Below are 25,211 nucleotides of genomic sequence, written 5' to 3'. Positions count from 1 at the left end.
TGGTACTGATCTTGCAATACCGAGTATAAAAGACAAAACTTTTTTTTAACATAAATAATTGCAAAAAACTACTTGCCTGCTGCGACAGTTTTGAGCAAAATATGCTCAGGTTGAGTAGGTGTCAGTGTCATCAGTGACCTCAACTGTTCTAGGACTAGAGGTTGTGACAGAATTGCCGTCACTTCTTGGTTATCTTCAGCAACTGTGTGAAGGCACTGAGCTGCAATGGAGAAATTCAATTAGATACACAGATAAATATTCACTAAAATCAATGATGTAAAAAACAATGGAATTATTTACCAACAGCAAGAGCTATTTGTAGATTGTATACATCAATATTTAAACATGGGAGCAATATTGATATGAGGTTTTTCTTGTTGAAGACTGAAACAGCAATGTCACAACTTTCACTGAAAAATTAATATCCTGATTAAATAAAGTTCAAAGGGTTAGTCATGCATAACATAACAAGTTATCAACTCGATCATAATTAAGGTGTTCACAAAAATGTCTTTAACGTGCAGTGCATGTACACTTGAAATCATACATTAATGAGTCTGATTCAAGAACCAAAAAATGCAGGAGTTGTAAAATATTAATCTTGTTTTTTCCAACAAGAAATATAATACAAGTTGGAATACATTTTTGATTTTTATCAAAACATATGGAATTTTATATAATTTTCTAATGCACAGTTTTCTGTAATATTGAACTTTTGTGCTGTTTTTACTAGCCTTAGAAAGACAGAGGGCCTTTTTGTTCGATAACATGAGAATTAATGAAGAATTCAGAATTTTTCCAAGCATCTGTTACCCACCTAAATTAGACTACTACTAATGCACAATATTCATAATAGATGAGATAATGACAGCCTAATAAGATAATTTTAAAGCCTTACATTAATTTTTAGAATAATCAGCAAAATTTTAACTTATTGCTTTGATAAGATATAACAATGTTAAGTTTAACATTGTGATATCGTATAATTTTCAAGCATAAAGGTATTTTTTATTAAACTTGATTACTTTGAGTGGGCTTTTGGAAGACTATGGTAGTTTGTGTATTATTTTAAAATAAGACTTTAGGAATAAAATGAAGCCTTTTACAATATAATAAATGTAGGGAATTAGATTTTGCAGCTAATTATGAATTTGATTGGTTATTATAACTCAAAAGAAAAATAGGGTAGTATTTGATAGTTACCACAAAGTCCACAGTAGATTGCACGCTTCCAGAAAAATTTCTGTCTTAGAGTCTATTTTCCCCTCTGTTACTTTTTGGGGAGTCCAAGGCTCTTTGTACTAAAATAAAAACAGAAAATTATTTCATAGTGAAAAAAAATAAATAAATAAAACAAACAATATTGATAAGAAAATACTCAGCAGTAAGAAATAAATACCTACATTATGACCACAAAAGTTGTCAATAAATTGATTTATGTCACTTTGTCTATTACAGGGTGTCTACTCAAAAGAAAATTTCAACTTCCCTGACTTTTAAAGGTTTTCCATACTCTAAACAAAAATTTTCCAGTTGCTAATTTAAAGGTTGGTTTAGCTACTTCCGCAATTTTTTTAATGTTTGACTGTGCTTATGTGACATTTTATACACATTACATTTATATCATGATTTAATGTAAATTTCAAACTATTACATCCATCCATCCTTAAAACACTTTGCTTTTTTGGGAAACTTTTAGAACTTTTAAAAAATCGCTTCATTAAATTGTTAAACATCAAATACACATCTTCACACAGGAAAGGGACCACTGGTTTGCCAGCCTGGAAACTTATTAAAAAAGTTTAAGTTGTTGACCCGTCGCGATCAAAGTTACTGACCTCTAAACTTGGCCATTTTTAAAAAATCATCGACTTTGAGACCGTTTAACTACTAAAGCCAAGAGAAACGAATGCTATTTTTTATTTTTCTTAGTACTATACTGTGGTGAGTAGTTAATCATATACTTATTTCCGAGGGTTACTCACGGCTTTAGCAGATATCCAGGATGAAACAAGGTAAAAAGAGTTTTAAAAATTGCTTTTTCAATTGACTTTTGTCCACAAAGCCATGAGTGAGTCGCCAAAATACTTATACTAGAATGTACCTAGTATCAAGTAGTATCCTTATTAAAAAGAATTGGCTCGGTTCACTCATTGCTTTTGAAGCAAAGCAATCATAAATTTAGCTCTTTTTTTCTCCCGACCCTAAACTTTGACCTCCACTCGAGGGCCAACAAGTCAAATTAGAGAGGAAAAAAGCTTTACCTTTTTTTTTTATCATAATACTAGTAAAATATCCTGAAAGTTTCAGGAAAATTGCAGGTGTCAACTATCAGGCTCCCATTCACTTTCTCCAGCTTTAAAAAAAAAAAAAAAAAAAAAAAAAAAAAAAAAAAAGACTTTTAAACATGCACTATCCCACTATTTACGATGCTATATAAATTTGGTTCATTATAAAGTGAAGAAATATTTAATTCCTATGATTTTTTTTTCTTGCTACTTTGGTAACCACCTTCATTTTCGATCCTCCTTTACCATTGAAACATGACAAAATACATGGGCTGAGGCCTTGTATGGATGAAGGAAATTAGATATAATGAATCATTTTTTAAAGCAATTATATGATACCTAAGCATTCAACACTATCTTTATTAAATTGACGTTAAAAATTAGATCATTAAAATTACTTAGTCAATTTAAATTAGAAGTGAAGATGTTGGGTAAATATCGTATAGGCTAATTCCATTAGAAACGAGCAGATGTGTGTATCACATGACTTCTTTTTACACCAATTAATGTCATTTCCCTATTATTGCAATTTTAATGTGATTCGCTCTCTAACTCTCTAAATATCACCAACAATAGCCACATTAAAACCATATTAAAAAAAAAATTTAAAAAAATCACTAAATTTGCCGCCAAGTTGGCGACAAAACTTGGCGACCAAAAGACTGGCGATATATCGCCAAGTGTCCGCCAAATTATAACACCACTTGAGTTTGCATCGAAATTAACAATTAATTTCCCCTAAAAAGATGCAAAAGATCCCCCTTAGAAACACCCGAATGCAACCAAAAAAGGAGGTGCACAACTAGACCCCACTAGGAGTCTGTACCAAATTTCATTTTTCTAGGACATACCGTTCTTGAGTTATGCGTCATACATACAGACGTCACGAGAAAACTCATTGTAATTAACTCGGGAAACATCAAAATGGATATTTCGGGCTTCTATACGTTCTTAGGTACATATGTACGTGTGGTCGGGTCGAAACAAAAACTCAACATTCATTTGCAGGTGAGCAAAATGGAAATTAAGGCCGATTTTTGAGTGAAAATTTTTTCGCGAATACAATTCTTCCTTTTTTTGTAAAAGTAAAAAGGGGAGAGAGAATAATAAATGCGGTAAAAGTTTTGTTTGGAAAGTTTAGACAATCGAATATGGGCGTGGCAAAACAGGAGCTGCGAAATGTTGAACGTTTTTTTTTTCCTACTCAGAAAAATAATTTTATTTGAAAAAAATATTGAAATCCACGCTATGGAATAACGTAACATCAAAAATAAAATTTAAAAAAGCTTGACATTTTTTAAAGGAAGATGAAATTGGATTATTAAATTTTAAAGTCTTAAGTAGCCAAGGTTCGCCGATATATATCGGTCAATATAGATCATGCTTATAAAGCACGATATATACCCGATATTTATTTTGAAAATATCATGATACTTTGGTATTTATTTTTTTAACTACGGTATTTTAAATATAAAAATTATATTAATCACATTAATATTGTTCATTTATTGTTAAAAATACCCAAAAAGTTGTGCTCCACATTTTTATGATGTATTAATACTTCATTAATGCAGCAAAGTAATATAATATTTCATTTTAATTCATTTTTATTATTAGTAATGTAACAACTTATCATATTTAAAGTGCCTAATTAAATATTAAGCGTTGGTCAGAAATAAAGAAAATGTCTTATGACTGTGCACCAACAAATGCATTTTTTTTCTGTGTAAATCAGGAAAAAAATTAGTAACACAGTTAATGATAAATTAACTTTATGAAAATCGACAAAAATGTAAAATGAAATATTAAATATAAAGAATGAGAGAAACCTTAGTTTTAAGTCTACATATTGTAATAACAATGTAAGAAAATTAAAGTGTGATTTGAGGATGCATTTACAATTTTGAAGACTTCAGTTTGTGCTGATTGAAAATATCTTACTACAGTAAAACCTGTAAAGTTGACCACCTTTGTAAGTTGACCACCTGTCTATGCTGACCGCTTTTGTCAGGAACGGAATTAGTCCTATCTTATATAATGAAGGAAAACCTCTGTAACTTGACCACCTCTCTATCTTGACCACCTGTCTATTATGACCACTAATGAACACCAAGTTTGGATTGGAGTATTGTAAAAAACCCTTTGTAAGTTGACCACTTGGTTTATTTTTTAAAATTTTATTCAGCAAATTATTATTATTATTTTTTATTATTATTATTATTTTAAGTTTTCCAAGAACATTTCTGATGCCAGACCAGCATTTTACCAACTAAATGAAACAGCAGCAAAACTAAGCCTGCTTTTGAGTTTAACCACATGGGAAAACTACTAAGAACCCTTTTATTCCCCAAACTTGTTTTTCTTCTGTTGTTAAGCGAAAAATTTGTAATTTTTGATTAGCTATAAATTTTTAGGAACTATTAATATAAAATGAGTAACTTTTCATAAACAATAAGGCTTTTTTTTTTTGATCAATTTACTGAAATTTTAAATTTGCACGACACATTATACGTCATTCTGGGAAAATAATCTCTAAAAATATTTGAATAACATCTTAAATTATTGTTTCAAAGTAATGCTAAACAATGAAAGTGAGTTAAATAGAAAGAGTAGGTGTCAATTGCAAGAATTACAAAAGGTGTCATGGTGCAAGAATTCCAAAAAAAAAAATCATTACCCCCTTTATAAGTTGACCACCTGTCTAAGTTGACCACCAAAGTACTGCACTGCAAGTGGTCAACTTACACAGGTTTCACTGTACTATTATATATGAGAAAGTTTGTCTGTACGGATGTATGGATGTATGGATGTTTGTTACTCTTTCACGCAAAAACTACTGAACGGATTTTGATGAAACTTTACAATAATATAGCTTATGCATCAGAATAACACATAGGGTAGTTTTCGTCCCGTTATGGGGGGCAAAACCCCCTTAGGGGAGCAATAAAATACAATTTTCGTATAAATTCTCTAATATAGGGATGAAAAAATACTTGCACATATTTACATTATATGTCCATCGAAAGCTCTGATTTTTCTGCTGAAGATGGCACCTATTCAAAATTTCTAAGTAGAATAAAAAACGAGTTATGAGCTTTTTAGTTCCATGTTCGAAGGCTTTCCTAAACTCAATACAGTATTTAGTGTATCATCTCAACTCCCTGTCGATAGCGACAATTGTTGTATTGTTGACTATCTTTGCTTTTCGTGACTGTTCAAGGCTTTTCTCAAGTCAAATCTTGAAGTAAGATTTTTGCACAAGATTGGCAAATAATATATGATTTGGCTGATCATTTTCCATTTAAACGGAACTTTAATGTAATTAATGGTTTTTATTATTATTAATGCTGATTGAACACTTACTCATTATCCAATCAACCAGCAGATCGCCAAACGTTTTGCAGAAAGATTTCCGTAGCTGATGCATTTGGCAGTTTTTTTCAACGTCGCTGTTTTTGAAGCCGAAGACTACGTCATAATGTTTCTCAGCTTTCACCATGTAAACAAAATATCGCCAATCAAAGAATCTTTAAAAAACTTTTTTTACTGTGCGTTAAATAATCCAGCAACTAAATTAGGCAAATCCATAAACAGCACAAAAACTTCCATTAATTTTCCTTTTTGCACAATTTCAAACAATCGCCAAATTTTACTACTTATTTTGGAAACATTTTGGATGAAACTCTTCAGCGCCATTTTATGGTGACCAAAAGTGTATCTCAGCACCTAGCGATAATATCTTTGTAACGAAAATTAATATCATATCGTTTTACAAAGTAAGGAAAGAAGGAGGGAGCATCATCAAAGGTATCCCAAAACGATTCCCGCAAATTCGGTAAAATCGCACCAAGAGCCCACAATGATTGAAATTTCCCAAAATAACTAAAGCAAGTATAAGGGGATTACGAGCAACTTCAATAGCAATACAGAGAAGGTTTTAGACTCCATGTTAAAAAAAAAAAAAGTATCAACAGATTAATTTTTTTAAACATGAGAAGAGTAATTTCATGTTTTGGAAATTTGTATATGCTTAAATATAGTGCTTTCGTTTCTAAATCAATACTATTTTGTTCTTCATACTTATTGCTATTTTACTTTTATGGGTAAGGAAGAAACTCGATTTTTAATCACGTCAAAAAGATGTGTTTTAAATTCTTTCACTTAAACCAGAAAACAAAAGCAAGTAACGATTTTTTCTCATAATTATTACTGACCCAGGCAACGCCGGGTATTTTTGCTAGTTGGATATATATCAAAATATCGAATATTTTCGAAAATAGCATCATATTTGTGAACCCTGTAAGTAGCATAAGTAACACATGCTTCGAAGGAAGTAAGTTAATATCTTAATTTTTAAGTCACTATCAAGAAGAGATGTCGATTATTTCGAAATATTGCTGCTTTTTCACCATCGATGCAGTAAGGTCGATGTTTTTTCGATGTCAGTATTTTAAAACTGAGCCAAAAATATTTTTCAAGAAACAATAAAGTATATTTATAAAAAATAGTTATGAAAAGTCATTAATTTGTGATCGAGGCATCCATCGCATAGGAAAGAGTTTTGTACAGTTCGGAGTCTAAAAAAGTTAGCATGTTAGAGAAACATTAACGATTCTTTTTGCCAGCGCAATGTTAACAAAAATAATGGACGTTAATATAATGCTTCTGAATTATAAATACAGTAGAACCTCTCAATAATGGACACTAATGGGACCCGTCATTATGTCCCTTAAATAGAGGTCCCTTCTTCGGAGGTATTTTAGTTTATACATGCAATGAACTTTACTCAGTATAATTTTTTTACGAACTTACAAACCCTATTAACACTTAAGATTACATACTTTTCATTTCTCATACACAGCCAAATGAAATTCACACTCAATGATTTTTTAATTTTTTTATTAATTACTAGCTGTACTCGACGCGCGTTGCTACGCCAACAAAAAAATACATCATTATACTGATTTTCATGACAATCGGTTGAACGGGGCAGAAGTTGCTACTCTGCAGTGCCACCTGGCTTCAATGAGCATATTATGCACCTTCTCCGTGGAAAAATACATATATATATAGCAACTTTCATAATAATCGGTCCAGGTATCAAGTGAAGCCGTGACTATACTCAAATTTTGTACTCACGCAGTTTGCAAGATCAATCCATCGCTAAAAATATCAAATAGAAAAAGTTTTAAATCCCCCCCGTTGCATGAAAAGCCATAAAACAATAAAGAAAGAATTTATTTGTTCAAACTCAAGAAAAATGGCAACAGCTAACTTCTTATCAATGAGATCTTTCACGCGAATTAATTTCTGCAGCCGATAATTTTATTCGTATTTATCCAATGGATTGTGACTTAAATTGGAATAAAAAAGGAACTATCGATCGGATTTTTTTCGAACTGGTCTATAAACATTCTCAGTACCAAAAATAACAAACGGTGAAAGTTTCAACCAAATCTGCCGGGTAGTTTTTGAGTTCATGGATGACATACAAACATTCATTTATATATATATATATAGATATTTGAGTTAAAAATTTGGTAAGTCCAAAGTTTTTCCCCATAAAGCAATTATTTTGAAGTAATTCAAGGCATGAATTTGCTTCATGTTATGTAATTTACAATGCAAGACATTGTGAATCAGAATTAGCGTTCATGTTTCAATTTTTATATAAATAGCTAGTCAGTTTCTGTGCCCTCTCCTTTGGCCCTGAGCTACTTGAATAAATATCTGGGCGGGCAAATCATGCATGTAACCTTCAGCAAGATTTGTACAATGTATAATACTTGTTTCTTCAACATATGATAATGTTCAACTCTCCTAATTCATTTTTAAAGGAAAAGTTAAACTTGAATTCCAGTAAATTCACTCTTTCTTATGCACTTGTACATCATTTTTTGTAATTTTGTTTTCTCTAGCACTGTCCCTTAAATAGTGTCCCTTATTTAGAGGCAAATACATGAAAGTCCCTATTCAAAGGGACTGGGACCAGAAAAAATGTCCCTTAAACAGAGGGGTCCCTTATTCGGAGGTGTCCTTTAAGGAAGGTTCTAATGTATGTAAGTTGTTTTGCTTTAATTTTTCCAGCAATTATATTGCTGGATATATATATATATATATATATATATATATATATATATATATATATATATATATATATATATATATACAGTGCGGACCTATGGACAAGCCGGGTTCGATATCCAGGGAGGCAAATTCAAGTGTGCCGCCCAAATAAATAAATCCAAAAGAGGGTCATGATCTGACTTGACAAGACCAAAGAGAGTCAAACACTGCGTTTTTAGGCTTTTAATTTCGGAAAATTTTCAAGGGAGCAACATCGATCACCAAGGTCCTCTCTAATGTCACCAAAAATAATTAATATTACATGTAACTCATTTTTGCAATAATTAACTGACATTTAATTACTTAATAAATAATATAATGTCAGTTAATTATTGCAAGAATGAGGAATAGTATTGTATTGGTAGATTTACAAGCATTTCAAAAAATTCAAATAAAATCCGGACCAAGTTGTCTGAAAAAACATAGAAAAAAGAAAACTGTCAAAAGTCAACACTTAAAATCACGAAATCGAGCTGCGCAAGAAAACATGCTCTGGTAGTGTTTTCCAAAAAAAAAAAAAAAAAAAAACCTCAGCAAGAGTGGAAAGGGAAAAAGGAATGGAGTTAGCGAATTGGAATGTTCAGTCATTGCACAAGTGAAGTGAGTTGTTTTTCGGAAGACGGAGAAAATGGGAAACGCTCGTCACGAGCATGTTTATGGAATCGATTCTGGATGCTAATTCTGTATTTAAATCATTGCATCGAATTCCGATCAGTAAAAATAACTACATTTTTCTGTAATGTCGTCTTGTAATCGATACTTAGGATATTCACTTTATCGGAAATAAAATAAATTCCAATCTCCATGCGTTTATGACGTGCATTTCATTATGAGCAAATGAAGAGGAGAAAATAATAGTTTTATGGATAAAACTAGCTTTTACCCGCGGCTTCGCTCACGTTGATGTAGTTTTTTTTAATCAATTCAAGTTAATGGTCAACACAGGGAGAGGTCATATAATTATCAAAAAACGGTTTCTCCCCAGTTTTGCCGACATTTAAAATGGCCTTCCCCCATTAATGTATCAAAAGATGTGATGAAAACTGAAAATCAAAGGGAGAGGGGAATGAAATTTCGGCGAAACTGGTAAGACACCCAAAAAATCACACAACATGAATCAAGAAAACGTTCAGGAGTTATAATGAAGTTAGTTTGGGTAATTCTCAAAAATTCCAATTCATTCGAGTGAGGTCAATAATTCTTAAATAAAGTCAACCATTTCCCTTACAATCCCCATCCCCGTCAAATGTGTCCAGCGCTACACCTGATATCTAAATTATTGTATAGCTTCTTACCTGAGAAATCATCGCAAAATAAGGTTAACAGTTACTACAAATCCAGATTCTAATAATGTCCCTTTAGAGTGAGAACATCAAACCTTTAAAATTCCCCACGTGAAGGAAATCAACTGTTTCTTAACAACGTAAACAGTCTTGATTAAAATACCAAAAAAGTTCAGAGTAAAAATACCATTAAAATCAGAGTAAGCACAACAGTTTTTTTTTTTTTTAAAGCTCACATTTAAATGAGGACAATAGCACAAAAAACTTCTCATTTCGGAAAGAGAAACATTCCCTAAAGTCTCTATTAGAATGGTGATATCAGCGTTTTCAAATAACATCTCCCTCTGAAGATCTCCTTCATGATAAATTCCGAAAATCTTCATCCCGATCCAAGTATGGTTCAAAGTGATCCATACGGTCACTTCGAATTACATGAAAAATTAAACGTAAAGTTAAATTTTAATAAAATTAGTGCAGCGTAGAATCCGAAAACTAAAATTTCCAAAAGGTTTTAAAACTAACCCATTTGTATTTTACAGCATCACAGCATTTCTATCACTTGTAATATTGTATAGAATATTAAATGTAGTAAGAGAGATTTCCACAACTTCAAATTGGCATTCTACAGCAGCTTCCAAAATCCAAACAGCCCCTTTAGAATTATTGCAAGAAACTTGAACCTCCCCCCCCCCCGGTGTCACACTTCGCCTTATACCTTCCTCCCCTTGTCACGTGTCACGCCGTTTAACAAAGATATATTGTAAAAAGAAATGTGATATCATACTTCTTGTTACCCTCCTCCTTCCCATTTGTCATAAACTGTTACAATTTTCCGACACAACCGTCCCCTTCTCAAAACGTGACATCCTTTTGAAAGGCCCCTAATAGACTTGACGCTAAAATTGACGAACCCTTTGAGTCCAAGAAAAAAGTTTGTAATATCGAAAGTTCTTGAAATCGAAACTGAAAACTTTTTTTTTGAGCAATCACGATTGCTTATTGCTTTCATTTGACTGTTTTGATGCGTTACCATTTTATTTTCCCTCCAGCATCCTCTGCCAGCACCATAGTCGGCCGGCTCTTCACGATGCTGCTCCTATAGCGAAAACCATCTCCAGGTTGCATCCTTATGCTACACACACACGCGCGCGCGCACACACACACAAATACATACACACACACATACACACTCAAACACATACATACACACACGCATACATACAGACACCTACACATACACACACACCTATACACAACTACCCACACTCATAACACTCATGCCTGCACACAGACACATATGCCTACACACACATACACATTCCCCCCCCCCACACACACACAAACACTCATACATACAAGTACCCACACACTCATACCTGCACACAGACACAAACACACATGCCTACACACACAAAACACACATACTCCCTATACACAAACACACATGCCCCACACACATATAAACACACATGCCTACATACACGCACACACACACTCGTGATTGCGAAAAACATAATTTGAATTCAAGAGGTCAAAATTCAAATTAATTTTTATTTGTTTTGTTTTTTGCGCCAAATAAAGGTTTCAAAGCATAGACATCGAAAAATTCAGATCGTACGACCAAGGCCTAGGAACAGGGCCTGATTACCGCACAGGCCGCCTGGGCCTGGGGCACCCTCTTCCTAAGGGGCCCCAAATTACTTAAAGAATTATGCATAGCTTTACAACTATACAAAAAAATTCACATATTTTTAAAATAATAGCCTTCAGGGGGCCTCCAAATTATTGTGGGCCTTGGGCCTCACTTTTAGTTAGTCGGGCCTTGCCTAGGAACCACTTTTAAACCAATGTATTCCTTTATAAAAACAAAAGCAAACACGGAGGAACATGAAATTACCGATTGAATGAAAGGGATCCCTGAGATCGACTATTCTTGGGGGTTTGTTACGATTCGGCGCGGCCGTTTCAGCGCGGCTGTTTCGGCGCGGCCGTTTAGGCGCGGCCGTTTCGGCGCTGGCCGATTCGGCGCTGACCGTTTCAGCGCCGGTCGTTTCGGCGCCAGATTTTTACATTCTGAACTTAATGAATTTCAGAAATTTTAGTTCAAAGAAGGAAAAAGATTTCTGAAAGAAGAATGTGAATTTAGCGCTCTAGAAGCTAGTTAAAATTTATTTTTAAATTTACAGTGGGGGAAAAGAGGGGCATATGTGATCCACGTATGTTTTACTGCGATAACATAAAAGAAAATATCTTGAAAAATTAGCAAATAATGCCAGTACCAGTCCTACCTCTTTGTCGATTTTTTTTTTTTTTTTTTATCAATGCTGAACCGTTTTGTGTTTCTGTGGTGATTACTTCTTTGTTGCTGCAGCTATTGGAAATAATTTCATAAGTCTTCTTCACGTGAAAACACGTTTCAAACTAACCAAAAAGCTCGACTTAACTATTACAAACCCATGTATGGACATCAAGGTAAATTTAGGGCATTGTTTGATTTTTTTTTATTGACTAAAAAATCATTTATTTTTTAAAGTTAGTTCTAAACACTATTATTTTTCTGTACTCAATTTATAATTTTTTCGTAAATTACTTTTTTTTTAAATTTTTATTATTATTATTATTTTTCATTATTGCCTTTTTTTTTGTTACGAAATAGTCAGTTGACAGTTAAGTACTATAGAACAGTTACAAGAACTAAAAAGACACAAAATATTTTATTTTTATTTAAAAAAAATTTAAAATATTTTTTGTTCATTATATTAGTCTTTATGAAACTTAAAAGCAATAAATAATAATAATCTTTACATAATAAAGTTTTTTCTTGTCTATCCTGTGTTCAAAGAACTTTACACAACTTAACTTTGTAGACAGCAGGGTTACACGTGTGAGTTTCTCAACACGTTAACGTTTTCCAATAAAAAATATAAAAAATTCATCTTATTATTAGTTGACATTTTTAAATTTTTTACAGAAAAGATATTTAAGTAAGTGCACAAATTAATGATCAGCAACGAAAAAAAAATCAATTTAAATTGAATGAGTTTTATATTTACATTTCATAGAAAAATGTCAATGCTGTTTCCTAACTTATCTACTTCGAAAAATTATGAAGATGTTTTTAAACTTACATGTTATCAACTAATAATAAAAAAGAAAACAAAATGCACTTTTTAAAATATTACTTCATAAAACTTTTTACAAAACTTAAAAAAATAAATGATATCTTGAATTTTGAAGCAATGTTTAGCAGATTTACATGCTGACAATTTCGATTTTTGAACAGGTCGTATTGAAATGGGCCGCGCCGAAACGGCAGTGCCGAAATGGGTTTCGCGCCGAAACGGCCGCGCCAAAACGGCGGAGCCGAAACGGCCGCGCCGAATAGTCCCATTCCGTATTCTTGGTGTTGGAATTCTTCGAGAAAGCTACTTTGACTTAACGTAGAGTTCGTGAAAAAAAAAAAAAATAATAATAATTTGAATTTTTGGCATCTTGAATTCAAATTCTGTTTTTCGCAATCACGAGCGTGTGTGTATGAATGCGCGTGTGTGTTTGTGTAGGTGCGTGTGTGTATGTCTACATGCGTGTGCGTGTTGTGTATAAATGCATGCGTGTGCGTGTTGTGTATGTATGCATGCGTGTGCGTGTTGTGTATGCAGAGGTGTGCGTGTACGCGCGCGTGTGTGTAGGCGTTCATGTGTGTGTATGTAGGCATATGTGTTTGAGTCTGTGTGCAGGCATGAGTGTGTGTATATGTGTGTGTGTGTGTAGGAGTGTGTGTTTGTGTCTGTGCACGGGCATGAGTGTGTGTATGCGTGTGTGTGTAGGATATTGACGCAAGCTGGAGAGGGTTTTCGCTAGAGGAGCAGCATCGTGAGGCCGGTCGACGCGACGGTGGTGCCGGCAGAGGGTGCTGGTGGGAAAATAAAATGATAGTAATTTAAAACAGTCAAATGAGAACAATAAGCAATCGTGATTGCTCAAAAAAAAAGCGATTTTTGACATTTTTAGTTCGTAAAAAAGAATGAAAAACTGCAGTTTCAAGTGAAGATTTTTTGTGATTAGCAAATATGTAGTAAAATCGTGAATTTTGTAAGTTAGAAGCTTGAAAAATCGAGTCAACTGCACAATAATTCTGAGATTGTGTATTAGTGCAGTCTATTTTGTAAAATTAAAAAGTAGAAAACGGTCTTGGCAGCAGAGTGCAGTATGGGATACAGAGAATATCTAGAATTTGACATTGTAGATTTTACTAAAAAAAAAAATGGAGGTACTTCATTTGGTCGAAATGCCAGCATAAAAAGCTGAGCTGCGTGATAAAAAAACTAGTATGTTGTGGCCATCACGAAACTTTTTTCTATATTTTTCTTTTTTTTTTTTCTGATCCCTCCCCATGCTTGACAATATGCAATATTCCCAACAAAAACAAAATTACACATGCAAAAACTAGACGACCATCCCAATGTCTGAATTATTGCAAAAGCAAAGCAAAGAGCGAAAATTGAAAGTTATTTTAAAAGCCTTACTTGAATTTATTATAAATATTTTATTTGTTAACAAACATAAGATGGCAACAGTTAAAAATTTTAAATCATTGAGATAATATTTCCGATCATTTCCATACAATTAAAATCACGAGAAATACGCAGACGGCAATCTATTACGATTTATCTTTCTCATTGTTGCATTAATAAAGCTATTTTTATTCGCAAAAAAAAAAAAAAAAATCAACACCTCTTGGAGCGATTGGCGACAAAATTGAACCAAAGCCTGTTTACATATGGATTCACATATATTCCAAATTTCAACCAGAACGTAGTATTACTTCTTGAGATAGGGCACTCACAATGGAAAAAAAGAACGAGTGATTGCGCTACTCCCTTTTTAGCTGTTGACACCAAAATAAAATCAGCTCTTATACCAACTAAGGGCTACTTGCCGATACATTTTTCTTTCATTCCGTTCATTATTTCTTGAGATACAGCAGTCACAATTGACGACAAAAAACGTTCTATAGCTCAACCCTCGTTTGAGTTATTGACACCAAAATTAAATCAGCGCCTGTTCCTGTTGATGGCAACATATGGACCAAATTTTGTTTGATTCTGCCAGTTACTTCCTGATTAATGCAAGCACGCGTAACTCAAAAAACGTCTCATTGCTCCAACCCCCTTGGAGGAATTCGCGCCAAAAACAAATGGGCACAAGTTCACATAGGGGCACATGTGTGTACCAAATTTCGTTCGATTTCATGCGGTAGTTTTTGCTGTAGAGCGGCCACAAAAAACTGTTCACACACATACACACACAGAGACAGACATTTTCCAAAAATATTCGAAATGGACTCGGCACACCTCAAAACGTTCGAATCCGTCGAAATTCGAAAATTTGCACGAATCCAATACTTTTTCTATATATTAGCTATAGAAGAAAGTAAAAAATAAAATAAAAGAAATAAGTAAATAAATAAAAAATAAATAAAAAATATCGCCAAATTTGTAGCCAAGTTGGCGACAAAACTTGGCGATTAAAAGGCTGGCGATATATCGCCAAGTGTTCGCCAAAGTATAACACCACGTGATTTTACATCGAAATTAAAAAGATTTCCCCCCCCAAAAAAAGGCAAAAGACCCCCTTCGGAGCATGCGAATGCAACCAAAAAAGAAGGTGCACAACTAGAGAGGAGGAGTCTACGTACCCAATTTCAATTTTCTAGGACATTCCGTTCTTGAGTTATGCGACATACATACACACATACGCACATACATACATACATACATACATACAGACGTCACGAGAAAATTCGTCGTAATTAACTCGGGAATCGTCAAAATGGATATTTCGGGTGTCTGCACGTTCCTAGGCACATATCTACGTGTGGTGGGGTTGCAAAAAAAAACTCAACATTCATTTGGGGGTGAGCAAAATGGAAATTAAGGCCGTTTTTTTGGGTGAAACTTTTTTCGCGAATACAATACTTCCTTTTTTGTAAAAGGAAGTAAAAACGCTGATTTGGGAAAACCTATACGTCGGGCTCCACTTTAAGAATTTTTACAAGAACCCAAAAAAATTTTTGGAGGAAAAAAAAATGCGTGTCTTCTAAAATCTTTAAACAAATCCACCATAAAAATTTGAACAAAATCAACTGGCCATCACGAAACTTTCTTCTATATTTTTCTTTTTTTTTTCCTTATCCCTCCCCATGCTTGACGAGGAAGCAATTCGCAACTCCAACGAACTATAGGGGGCACTGAAGTCACTGTCTAATGGCGGACTTAAAAACTAAAACAAACGCACATGGTAACGAAGAAAATGCTAAAAGTGTTGTGATTTTTGTTCGTACGTATGATTTTTTCGCTTTATTCTTTTTAAATTAATTTTCAAAGTCTTGTGGATATTTTGGCCCACGTAGAAAGAAATGAGAATTCAAGAAGCATTACTAAACGTCAAAGATTAATGCAAAACTACGTAGTTCGTAGTTCTAAGCAGCTATTTCCACGATGTTGAATTCGATATTTATCAATTCTTGATAAAACTAAATAATAATTGTGGCCTGACAAGAATAACAATTAATGCTAGAAAATTCAATATGACATTACAAATTGTTATCGAAAGAAGATGGATACTTCTTTGCCTTGCTTGGCTAGCACTTATTGTTTTGCATTTTGTTGGCTGAGTTATTTCTCTCGAATTCCCGAATCGGTTAATTTAAAAATTTTCTGTTTCGATTTTTCTAATTTCTGAGTTACGATTTAATTGTGTCATGTTATGCAAATCATCAACAAAATTCTCACGGATATATGGTGGTAGTTTTCTTTTCAGTTGATTGACCATTATTTCTTTTCACTTATCGAATTCTGTAATCTTACTACCATTTTTATTCCACTCATGATAAAAATTAAAAATGGTTATCTAAAAACGCGAAATCTCGCCAAGGCTACTTTGCTCGCACTATACTATAGAACTATAACCCTAAACAAATTTGGCGAAACCTTTCAGCTGAGAATAAAAGGAATAAAGTAAATTCTTTCTCGGTTATTCATTTTGTTCTACGATAATATATTCAAGAAAATATTTTGATTACTGTCCATTCCAACTAAATGCTGCTGTAAAATATGGTAAGTTTAATTAATTTAAGATTAAAAAAAACCCCATATTCTTACAAATTCATACAAAACAATAAAAAATTTTACCTTGTATAACGTTATCCAAGTTTGTTAATCCAGAATTTTCGCTTTCACCAATTATTAAGGAAATAATGAAAACTAACATTATTTTGAAAAGCTCGAGAATACTACTAAGGGAAGAATTAATTTCTGTAGCTGAAAGCAAACTAAGACACATCGATTGCGTTAATAAATACTCAGAACAAACTGCCTGTGTTTACGTCAACAGACACACGTGGAGCGCAACGTGGCAATGTTTTAGTTGCATTCGCAGTTTTATAAATCACCGCAAGGTAGCGTATTCGAGCGCTGGAGTTCCGAATTATTAAGGAAATAATGAAAACTAACATTATTTTGAGAAGCTCGAGAATACTACTAAGGGACGAATTAATTTCTGTAGCTGAAAGCAAACTAAGACACATCGGTTGCGTTAATAAATACTCAGAACAAACTGCCTGTGTTTACGTCAACAGACACACGTGGAACGCAACGTGGCAATGTTTTAGTTTCATTTGCAGTTTTGTAAATCACCGCAAGGTAGCGTATTCGAGCGCTGGAGTTCCAAATATTCCAAACAAAAACAAAATTACACATGCAAAAACTTGACGACCATCCCAATGTCTGAATTATTGCAAAAGCAAAGCAAAGGGCGAAAATTGAAAGTTATTTTAAAAGCCTTGCTTGAATTAATTACAAATATTTTATTTGTTAACAAACATAAGATGGCAACAGTTAAAAATTTTAAATCATTGAGATAATATTTCCATAGACTAATAATAAGAGTAGACCGAGCTATGGCAACCCTTTTGCTGCTCATAAACCAAACCATGTGACTGGTGGATATCCTAGCAACAGCGTGTGTTAATCGTAGCAGACGATCAATGCCAGCGCGAAAATAAAATAAGTAGAATTTATGGAACACGGAAGAATGATCTTTTATGGAGTCCGATTTGTAAATTTGTTATTCTAAGTCGTAAATATTTTGTTAATATAGTGAGTTTTTCGTTTAGATAGTATTGTGCATTTTCTTTAGTCAATTTCAATAACTCTCTAAGCAATAACAGATGCAAGCGACCAAGAAGAATCAGCAAACGGTAAGATTTTTACCTACAGTTTCAATTTAAGATACCGATTAGTACATTTTTGCGTTAACGCAAAACGTTTACGCCATTTCGTTCACGCCAACGCTGACAGCTCCAAATGAAATAAAAGTTACCGAAAACTGATCAAAAAACTATTACTAATGTCAAAATAATGCATAACAAAAAGAAAAACAGTTCAATCTCTGCACCTGGAAGTTTTTTTTAATGAAAACACATTGTCGTAAAATACATGTCGAGTGCCAAACTGTAGATAATGCTGCCATCTAGCAACCATGCTGCCAAAGTCTTCGCCAAGCCCTTCCACTAGTCACATGATACATCTATGAACCAATTTTCTTCATCAGCAAGAATGAGAAAGCTCGGTCTACTCTTATTATTAGTCTATGAATATTTCCGATCATTTCCATACAATTAAAATCACGAGAAATACGCAGACGACAATCTGTTACGATTTATCTTTCTTACTGTTGCATTGATAAAGCTATTTTTACTCGCAAAAAAAAAAAAAAAAAAAAAATCAACACCTCTTGGAACGATTGGCGCCAAAATTGAACCAAAGCCTGTTTACATATGGATTCACATATATTCCAAATTTCAACCAGAACGTAGCATTACTTCTTGTGATAGGACACTCACAATGGAAAAAAAGAACGAGTGAATGCGCTACTCCCTTTTTAGCTGTTGACACCAAAATAAAATCAGCTCTTATACCCACTAAGGGCTACTTGCCGATACATTTTTCTTTCATTCCGTTCATTATTTCTTGAGATACAGCAGTCACAATTGACGACAAAAAACGTTCTATAGCTCAACCCTCGTTTGAGTTATTGACACCAAAATTAAATCAGCGCCTGTTCCTGTTGATGGCAACATATGGACCAAATTTTGTTTGATTCTGCCAGTTACTTCCTGATTAATGCAAGCACGCGTAACTCAAAAAACGTCCCATTGCTCCAACCCCCTTGGAGGAATTCGCGCCAAAAACAAATGGGCACAAGTTCACATAGGGGCACATGTGTGTACCAAATTTCGTTCGATTTCATGCGGTAGTTTTTGCTGTAGAGCGGCCACAAAAAACTGTTCACACACATACACACACACAGACAGACATTTTCCAAAAATATTCGAAATGGACTCGGCACACCTCAAAACGTTCGAATCCGTCGAAATTCGAAAATTTGCACGAATCCAATACTTTCTTCTATATATTAGATATAGAAGAAAGTAAAAATCATCTACCGTGTTAACCGTGTGTTAGTTGATTTTTGTATAAAGTTAAAATATTTCGCGAGGCTTACATTTTTTCGATTACAGCGAACTCGCGAAAATTAAAGCCTCGTGGAAATAAGTACTTTTACAGTACCGACAATCACGGGACGCAGGAGCGTTCCGGCCGCCAAGGAAACCAAACGTCCAGCAGTCAACAAAAGCAAATCCACTGCTAAGAAAGACGAAAGAAAATAAGAGCGACTAAGTACGTTTACGCGACAGAGCAAGTTGCGGTTTTCTGAGTTTTTCACTCCTTTGTATCTCAGCCCCATGAAGACCCCCGGAGTTGATTTTTGGTATACTCAATCTCTAGTGACCCCTGACGCCGCAAACCAAAATACAATCCCCTGGACCATCAGAGGGAGGAGGAATTTAAGTTAGAAAATCGTTGTTCAAAAACGTTTTCGCTTTCTTTGACAGGGCTACAGCCCAGACGAAAAAAGGAATCAAGCTGAAATTTTGCACACATTCCTTGTGCCCTACTGATGTGCCTTTTGTGCCATTTGACCCCCCTCCCCTTCCCCCTTTGGTTTTACCCCTAAAATAGTACCTTCCCGGGGTTCTATCACAGCCCCCCGGGGGGCTATGGTAATGATTTTTTGTATACATATTCTTGGGAGGCCATTGAGTACATATACAAAAATTCAACCCACAAGGATATAATGGGCCGGAGTAATTAAAGTTTGAAAATAACTAATTTCCCCTAAATTCTTATGTACTTACTCTCAGCTCATAGGGTTTGTTTATCTCGGACTGCAATTGCAAGGTTAGAACAGATCTAACAGTTATTTCAAAGTTGTCTTAGGAAATGAAATTCAATCAATACTAAAACATACCCAACAGTTGCAACTAGACGTTAAATCGAGGATATCACAAATTTGCCACAGCGACTGCGCATGCGCGCAGACTTAGCTCATTGGGCTTTCTGTTTTCAGATTCTATGTTGTTTGTTTATACTTAAGCAGAGAAACAAATTAATGAATGAGATTAGAATGCTGTCCTCCCCGCCCCCCCCCCCCCCCCCAAAAAAAAAAAAAAAAAAAAATTGCCGATACGAAATTTCTTTCCCTCTGTTTTTCAGTTTTGATATATTTATGGAGGGAAGAAATTTTAAATGTCGGCGCGAAACTGGGGTTAAACCATTGAAATATTTTGCTTGACATATTGTGTGAAACTATACGCATATGAATATGATACATCTAACTTAGTAATTGAAAGCGAAAAACAGCACTTTTTTATTGGTTTGCTTATTTCTAAATTAATGCATTTTTCGAAAAACATAACACATTATAAATTTAAAATATATGAAATACGTGTGTGGATATCCGTGTTTTGCAGTCATTTGTTAACACAAAATTTTTGCAATTAATTTAAGCAAGACTTTTAATGGGCTAAGTCCGTGCGAATCATGCTAAGTCGCTGTGGCAAATTTGGGATGTCCGCGATTTGACGTCGAGTACAATTGTATAGATCTTCTGACATTATTCAAATTTAAAATATTAATTGGCTTAGGTTTTTTTTTTTTTTGCTTGGTGATAACATGCGTTATTTCGTTTTTTTTATGAACTTTTACACAAAACTAGGTATTAAACAAGACAAAGACTTCCATCAAAAAAAAAAAAAAAAAAGACAAATCACCAAACAATTAAAATTATCCCATAAAACGAAAAAATAATCCACGATTTAAGAAAAAAAAGTCATTAAATAAAAAGTAAAAAGTTAGATTAAAATAGCCCGCAAGCTGTGAAACATTTAAAAAATCTTTCATGAAAAGGTTAAATAATCCGTCAAATAAAGAAACCAGGCCCGTGTCCAGATTTTCATAAAGGGAGGGGTTTTAATCTTACCTGCGGGAGGGGGAATTGAATGCCCCACAACCTTTAGTTTACGACAAATTGCCGATCCCAGTATGGCGTTTATACACCTGGAGGGGCTGTTGAACCGCCCCCCCCCCCCTTTTTTTTGAGGGATAGTTTTGGTTGCGCAGGTGACCAAAGTAATTCTTTATTTTACAGGTTCACTTTAATCAAACCTTGTTTGTTTCTTTTTAATTAAATCTGCTTACTATGCGGTACATTGCAATAAACACTAAAATTTATCCACAAATTCTTTTATAATGTAGAATGTATATCAGGTTTTATGTTCTAAATAATTGAAATAATGCTTAATAAACTAAACAATAAAGAGGTTATTGCAGATACAAATTATATTACCAAACACCATCACTAATGCATTTTCATTGCTATGCTAAATTCATCATAATCTCCTTACAATAAGCAATATTAATGCTTTGTATTGATAGATCATTCAGCAGTTCTTCCACCTTAGTTTTTCCGAATTATTATTTCAGTTGAGAAAGTTTTAACAGTTGTAAATTGCAGAAAAACTTAAGAAAAGAGAGAAAGTTTAATTAAAAAAAAAAAAAAAACGCTGAACACAAACTTTACATTAAAATTAATTTCAGCCAAAAAAAAAAAAAACATATTTTCTTCATTTTCCTTATTATTTTTCGCCAATGGGAGGGGTTTAACCCCTAAAACCCTCCCCTTGGACACGGTTCTGAAAGAAACTAATAGAATTTATTGCGAAGTTGTAAAATACTCGAAAACAATGTAATTCAAAGAATAGTATTTTATTATCCAAGAAGTTTTCTTTGAAACAGAGAAAGATTACAAGGATTGCAATAAAATTTAAACGGCTCAATTCTCGCAAAACGAACATAGAATCTTAATGGTCAGAAAATACCTTGACGTAAAATTAGGCTTGCCATTATTGTTCCTTAAAAACACAAAACAGCGTTGTTTCAATTGAACATTTTCTGACTTGAAGGTCTCAATTCTAAAAATACAAAGTAATAATATCAATGCAAAAAGATGTGATAGCTCATCAAAAACAACCCTGTTGTAAAAATTTCCCCGCCAAGAAAACCTTTAACTTTTCCGCGCAAAAAAGAAGGCCTTTACATCCTAAACTCAAAAACCCACAGCCACAAAAAGTTATGATTTCTACTTTGCCTGCCAAGTATCGCTGCCAAACTATCATCCTCCCTCTTCTCCTCTTTCATCACACCTACTTCCATTAGAACCTCCTCCCACCTTCAACTCCTCAGAAATGTGGATAGATCCTTTAAATAGTTTATCCTGTTTGGCGGGAAGCTTTTCAAAGTGAAGTGGTTGCTTGGTGAGCAAAAAGCTTCCCGCCAAACAAGATAAACAATTTAAAGGATCTATCCACATTTCTGAAGAGTTGAAGGTGGGAGGAGGTTCTAATGGAAGTAGGTGTGATGAAAGAGGAGAAGAGGGTGGATGATAGTTTGGCAGTTACTTGGCGGGCAAACTAGATATAACTTTTTATGGCTGTGGGTTTTTGAGTTTAGGATGTGAAGGCCTTCTTTTTTGCGCGGAAAAGTTAAAGGTTTTCTTGGCGGGGAAATTTTTACAACAGGGTTGTTTTTGATGAGATATATCTTACTGAACGTCAGAGATTTAGAAAAACCACGAAGGAATTAAATGCATTAGATGATGACTCCGACTGTACTGATACATGGAAAGAGAATTGGTTCTATAAGTACGATATTTCGTAGATGAAATGAAACATGTTACAATAGCACAATGGGGTTGTTTCCATCAATCAAAAGCACTATCTACTTTTAGTCACTGAAACTGAGAGAATGAGCAAATTAAACTAATTTTAAAAAAACTAGTTTGAATTCTGAAATTTTGAATTCAAATTATGTGTTTTGCAATCACGAGTTGCGACTTTACCTTACTCATTGGGGTTAATGGAAACAGCTCCTGTCCCCCAAAGCCTGCCTCTCCTCCTGGGCCGTTACGTGTGTATAGTTGTGTGTGTGTGTGTGTGTGTGTAGGCTTGTGTGTATGCATGTAGGCCTAGGCGCGTATGTATGTAAAGGCGCGTGCATGTGTGTAGGACATGGACGCCATCGACCAGGAAAACGGATTCAGGAGGACAGTGCTCAGGACCGGAGGAGCTGCGCCAGCAAAGGAGGTGGGCGGTGGTGCTGGAGAGGTCCCGGGTCCAAGCTGAAAAAGGAACCAGACGCCAAGGACAGCCAAATAAGAACAATAAGCAATCGTGATTGCTCAAAAAAAAAAACATGGAGCGAGAAAAATCTTTTATTTTCAAAACGTTTAACTTTTAATTATTTTTTTATTGTCCGAGTTTTCAAACAAGGCGTGGTATTTATGTCACAAGTGATGCACTTTGCCTCGTATTCCACTGGCGCGCTGAATACTTACGCTAGCTGTCTACCGCGTTTCCAGCTCATGATAATTCAGTAGCGAATTACATATTGCGCTCCATGCTCGTTATCAACCATATCGTTGCCAGTACATGTGAATAAAGATGCGAATTAAATATTTCGCTCTGCGCTAGTGGCATCAGTGAATGGCATTTCATCACTGGTGATGTCATGTGCAGAAGCGTTCAAAATGAAATTGAATCTACGCACCGATTAAAATATTTTTTAAATAATAATAAACTTTGTCAAATTATTTAAAAAATGGCCAGATCCTATGTTTTTAAGCATGCTATTTCAGAAAAAAAAAAAAAAAAAAACTTTTAAAATTTCCGAAACAACCCCATTAGCTCGGCAAAAAAAAAAAAAAACTTAAGTTTAACTAAAATTCAATTATCTACGGGACGGTAAGTCCTACTGAGTTAAAATCTGTTTTCTTTGATTCAGCGTACTAAAAATATATGACATGCGTATAAAAACGACGCATTTAGAGAAATGAACACGCTCTACCAATTGAATGTTTTTTTTGAGCAATCACGATTGCTTTCATTTGACTGTTTTTGGCGAGCTATCATTTTATTTTCCCCCCGCCACCCTCCGTACCATCACCGTCGACCGGCTCCTCACGCTGCTGCTCCTACAGCGAAAGCCGTCTCCAGGTTGCATCCATGTCCTACACACACGCGCATACATACACAACTACACACACACACATACATACACACACATACACACACCTACACACAACTACACAAACACATACACACACACAAACACATGCACACACGCATGCATACAGACACGTACACATACACACACACACAACTACCCGCACATTCATGCCTACACACAGACACATATGCCTACACACACATACACATCCCCCCCACACACACAAACACTCACGCACACAACTACCCACACACTGATGCCTGCACACAGACACAAACACATATGCCTACATACACATTCCCCCCCCCACACACAAACACTCATACACACAACTACCCACACACTCACACCTGCACACAGACACAAACACACATGCCTACATACACACACACTCGTGATTGCAAAAAACAAAATTCAAGTTAATTTTTTTTTTTTCTTTCAGTTCACTTCCCCATAACGTCCCATAAGGAACATAGCTTCAAAAATATGAATTGATGCAAAATTAACCTACGTCGTTCTAAGTCGCCATAAATTGCAATTAAAAAAAAAAAGGTTTAGGTATTTATTTAACTACCCCCCCCCCCCCCATGCCCCCGAATCTCACAAACATGACGTTTTGAGTTATCCAAGTGGGACACGCCATTTTTCCCTTTCCTTCGGCATTTAATGGATTCATGGCGGGAGGTGGCAGGAGGGCGCAAACGTGTATATTTTGGTATGCGGAGTGGGAAACCGGCGATTGACTACCGTCAGGCAGACAGACAGACGGACAGACATTGCGGTTCCCAGAACGAGCGCTTTAAAATTCCTCCCCACGAGACTTCAGAAGACACAAAATCTCACTTACCAAATACTTTACTCTTCTCGATAGTGCGCCTTTTCGCCATTTTTTTCCCCCCTCCCTTCCTCTTTCAGTCATTTTGGTTCGTATTACTACCCCCCCCCCCCCCCATTTTTTTTTCCTATTTCGCAAAATTCTTATTTCCCGATGCCCTTTCGGTTCAAAAATATGATCTTAATGGCTTCAGTTTTTGGAAAAATTTTAA

At 34.7% G+C, this 25,211-nt stretch overlaps 1 protein-coding gene across 1 annotated transcript in view; it reads right to left on the bottom strand.

Annotated features, from left to right (window-relative positions):
- LOC129230571 (HEAT repeat-containing protein 3-like) overlaps positions 1 to 25,211 on the bottom strand; it is a 98,671-nt gene that overhangs the window by 20,870 nt on the left and 52,590 nt on the right. The window contains 3 exon segments of the mRNA XM_054864976.1: positions 77 to 220; positions 301 to 410; positions 1,204 to 1,301. Of these exon segments, the coding sequence (XP_054720951.1) occupies positions 77 to 220; positions 301 to 410; positions 1,204 to 1,301 (352 nt within the window).

Source organism: Uloborus diversus, chromosome 9, assembly GCF_026930045.1.
Source record: "Uloborus diversus isolate 005 chromosome 9, Udiv.v.3.1, whole genome shotgun sequence".
NCBI classification, from domain to species: Eukaryota; Metazoa; Arthropoda; class Arachnida; order Araneae; family Uloboridae; genus Uloborus; species Uloborus diversus.
The sequence above is the reverse complement of the archived record's forward strand: the minus strand, read 5'-3'. Positions and strand labels throughout refer to the sequence as shown.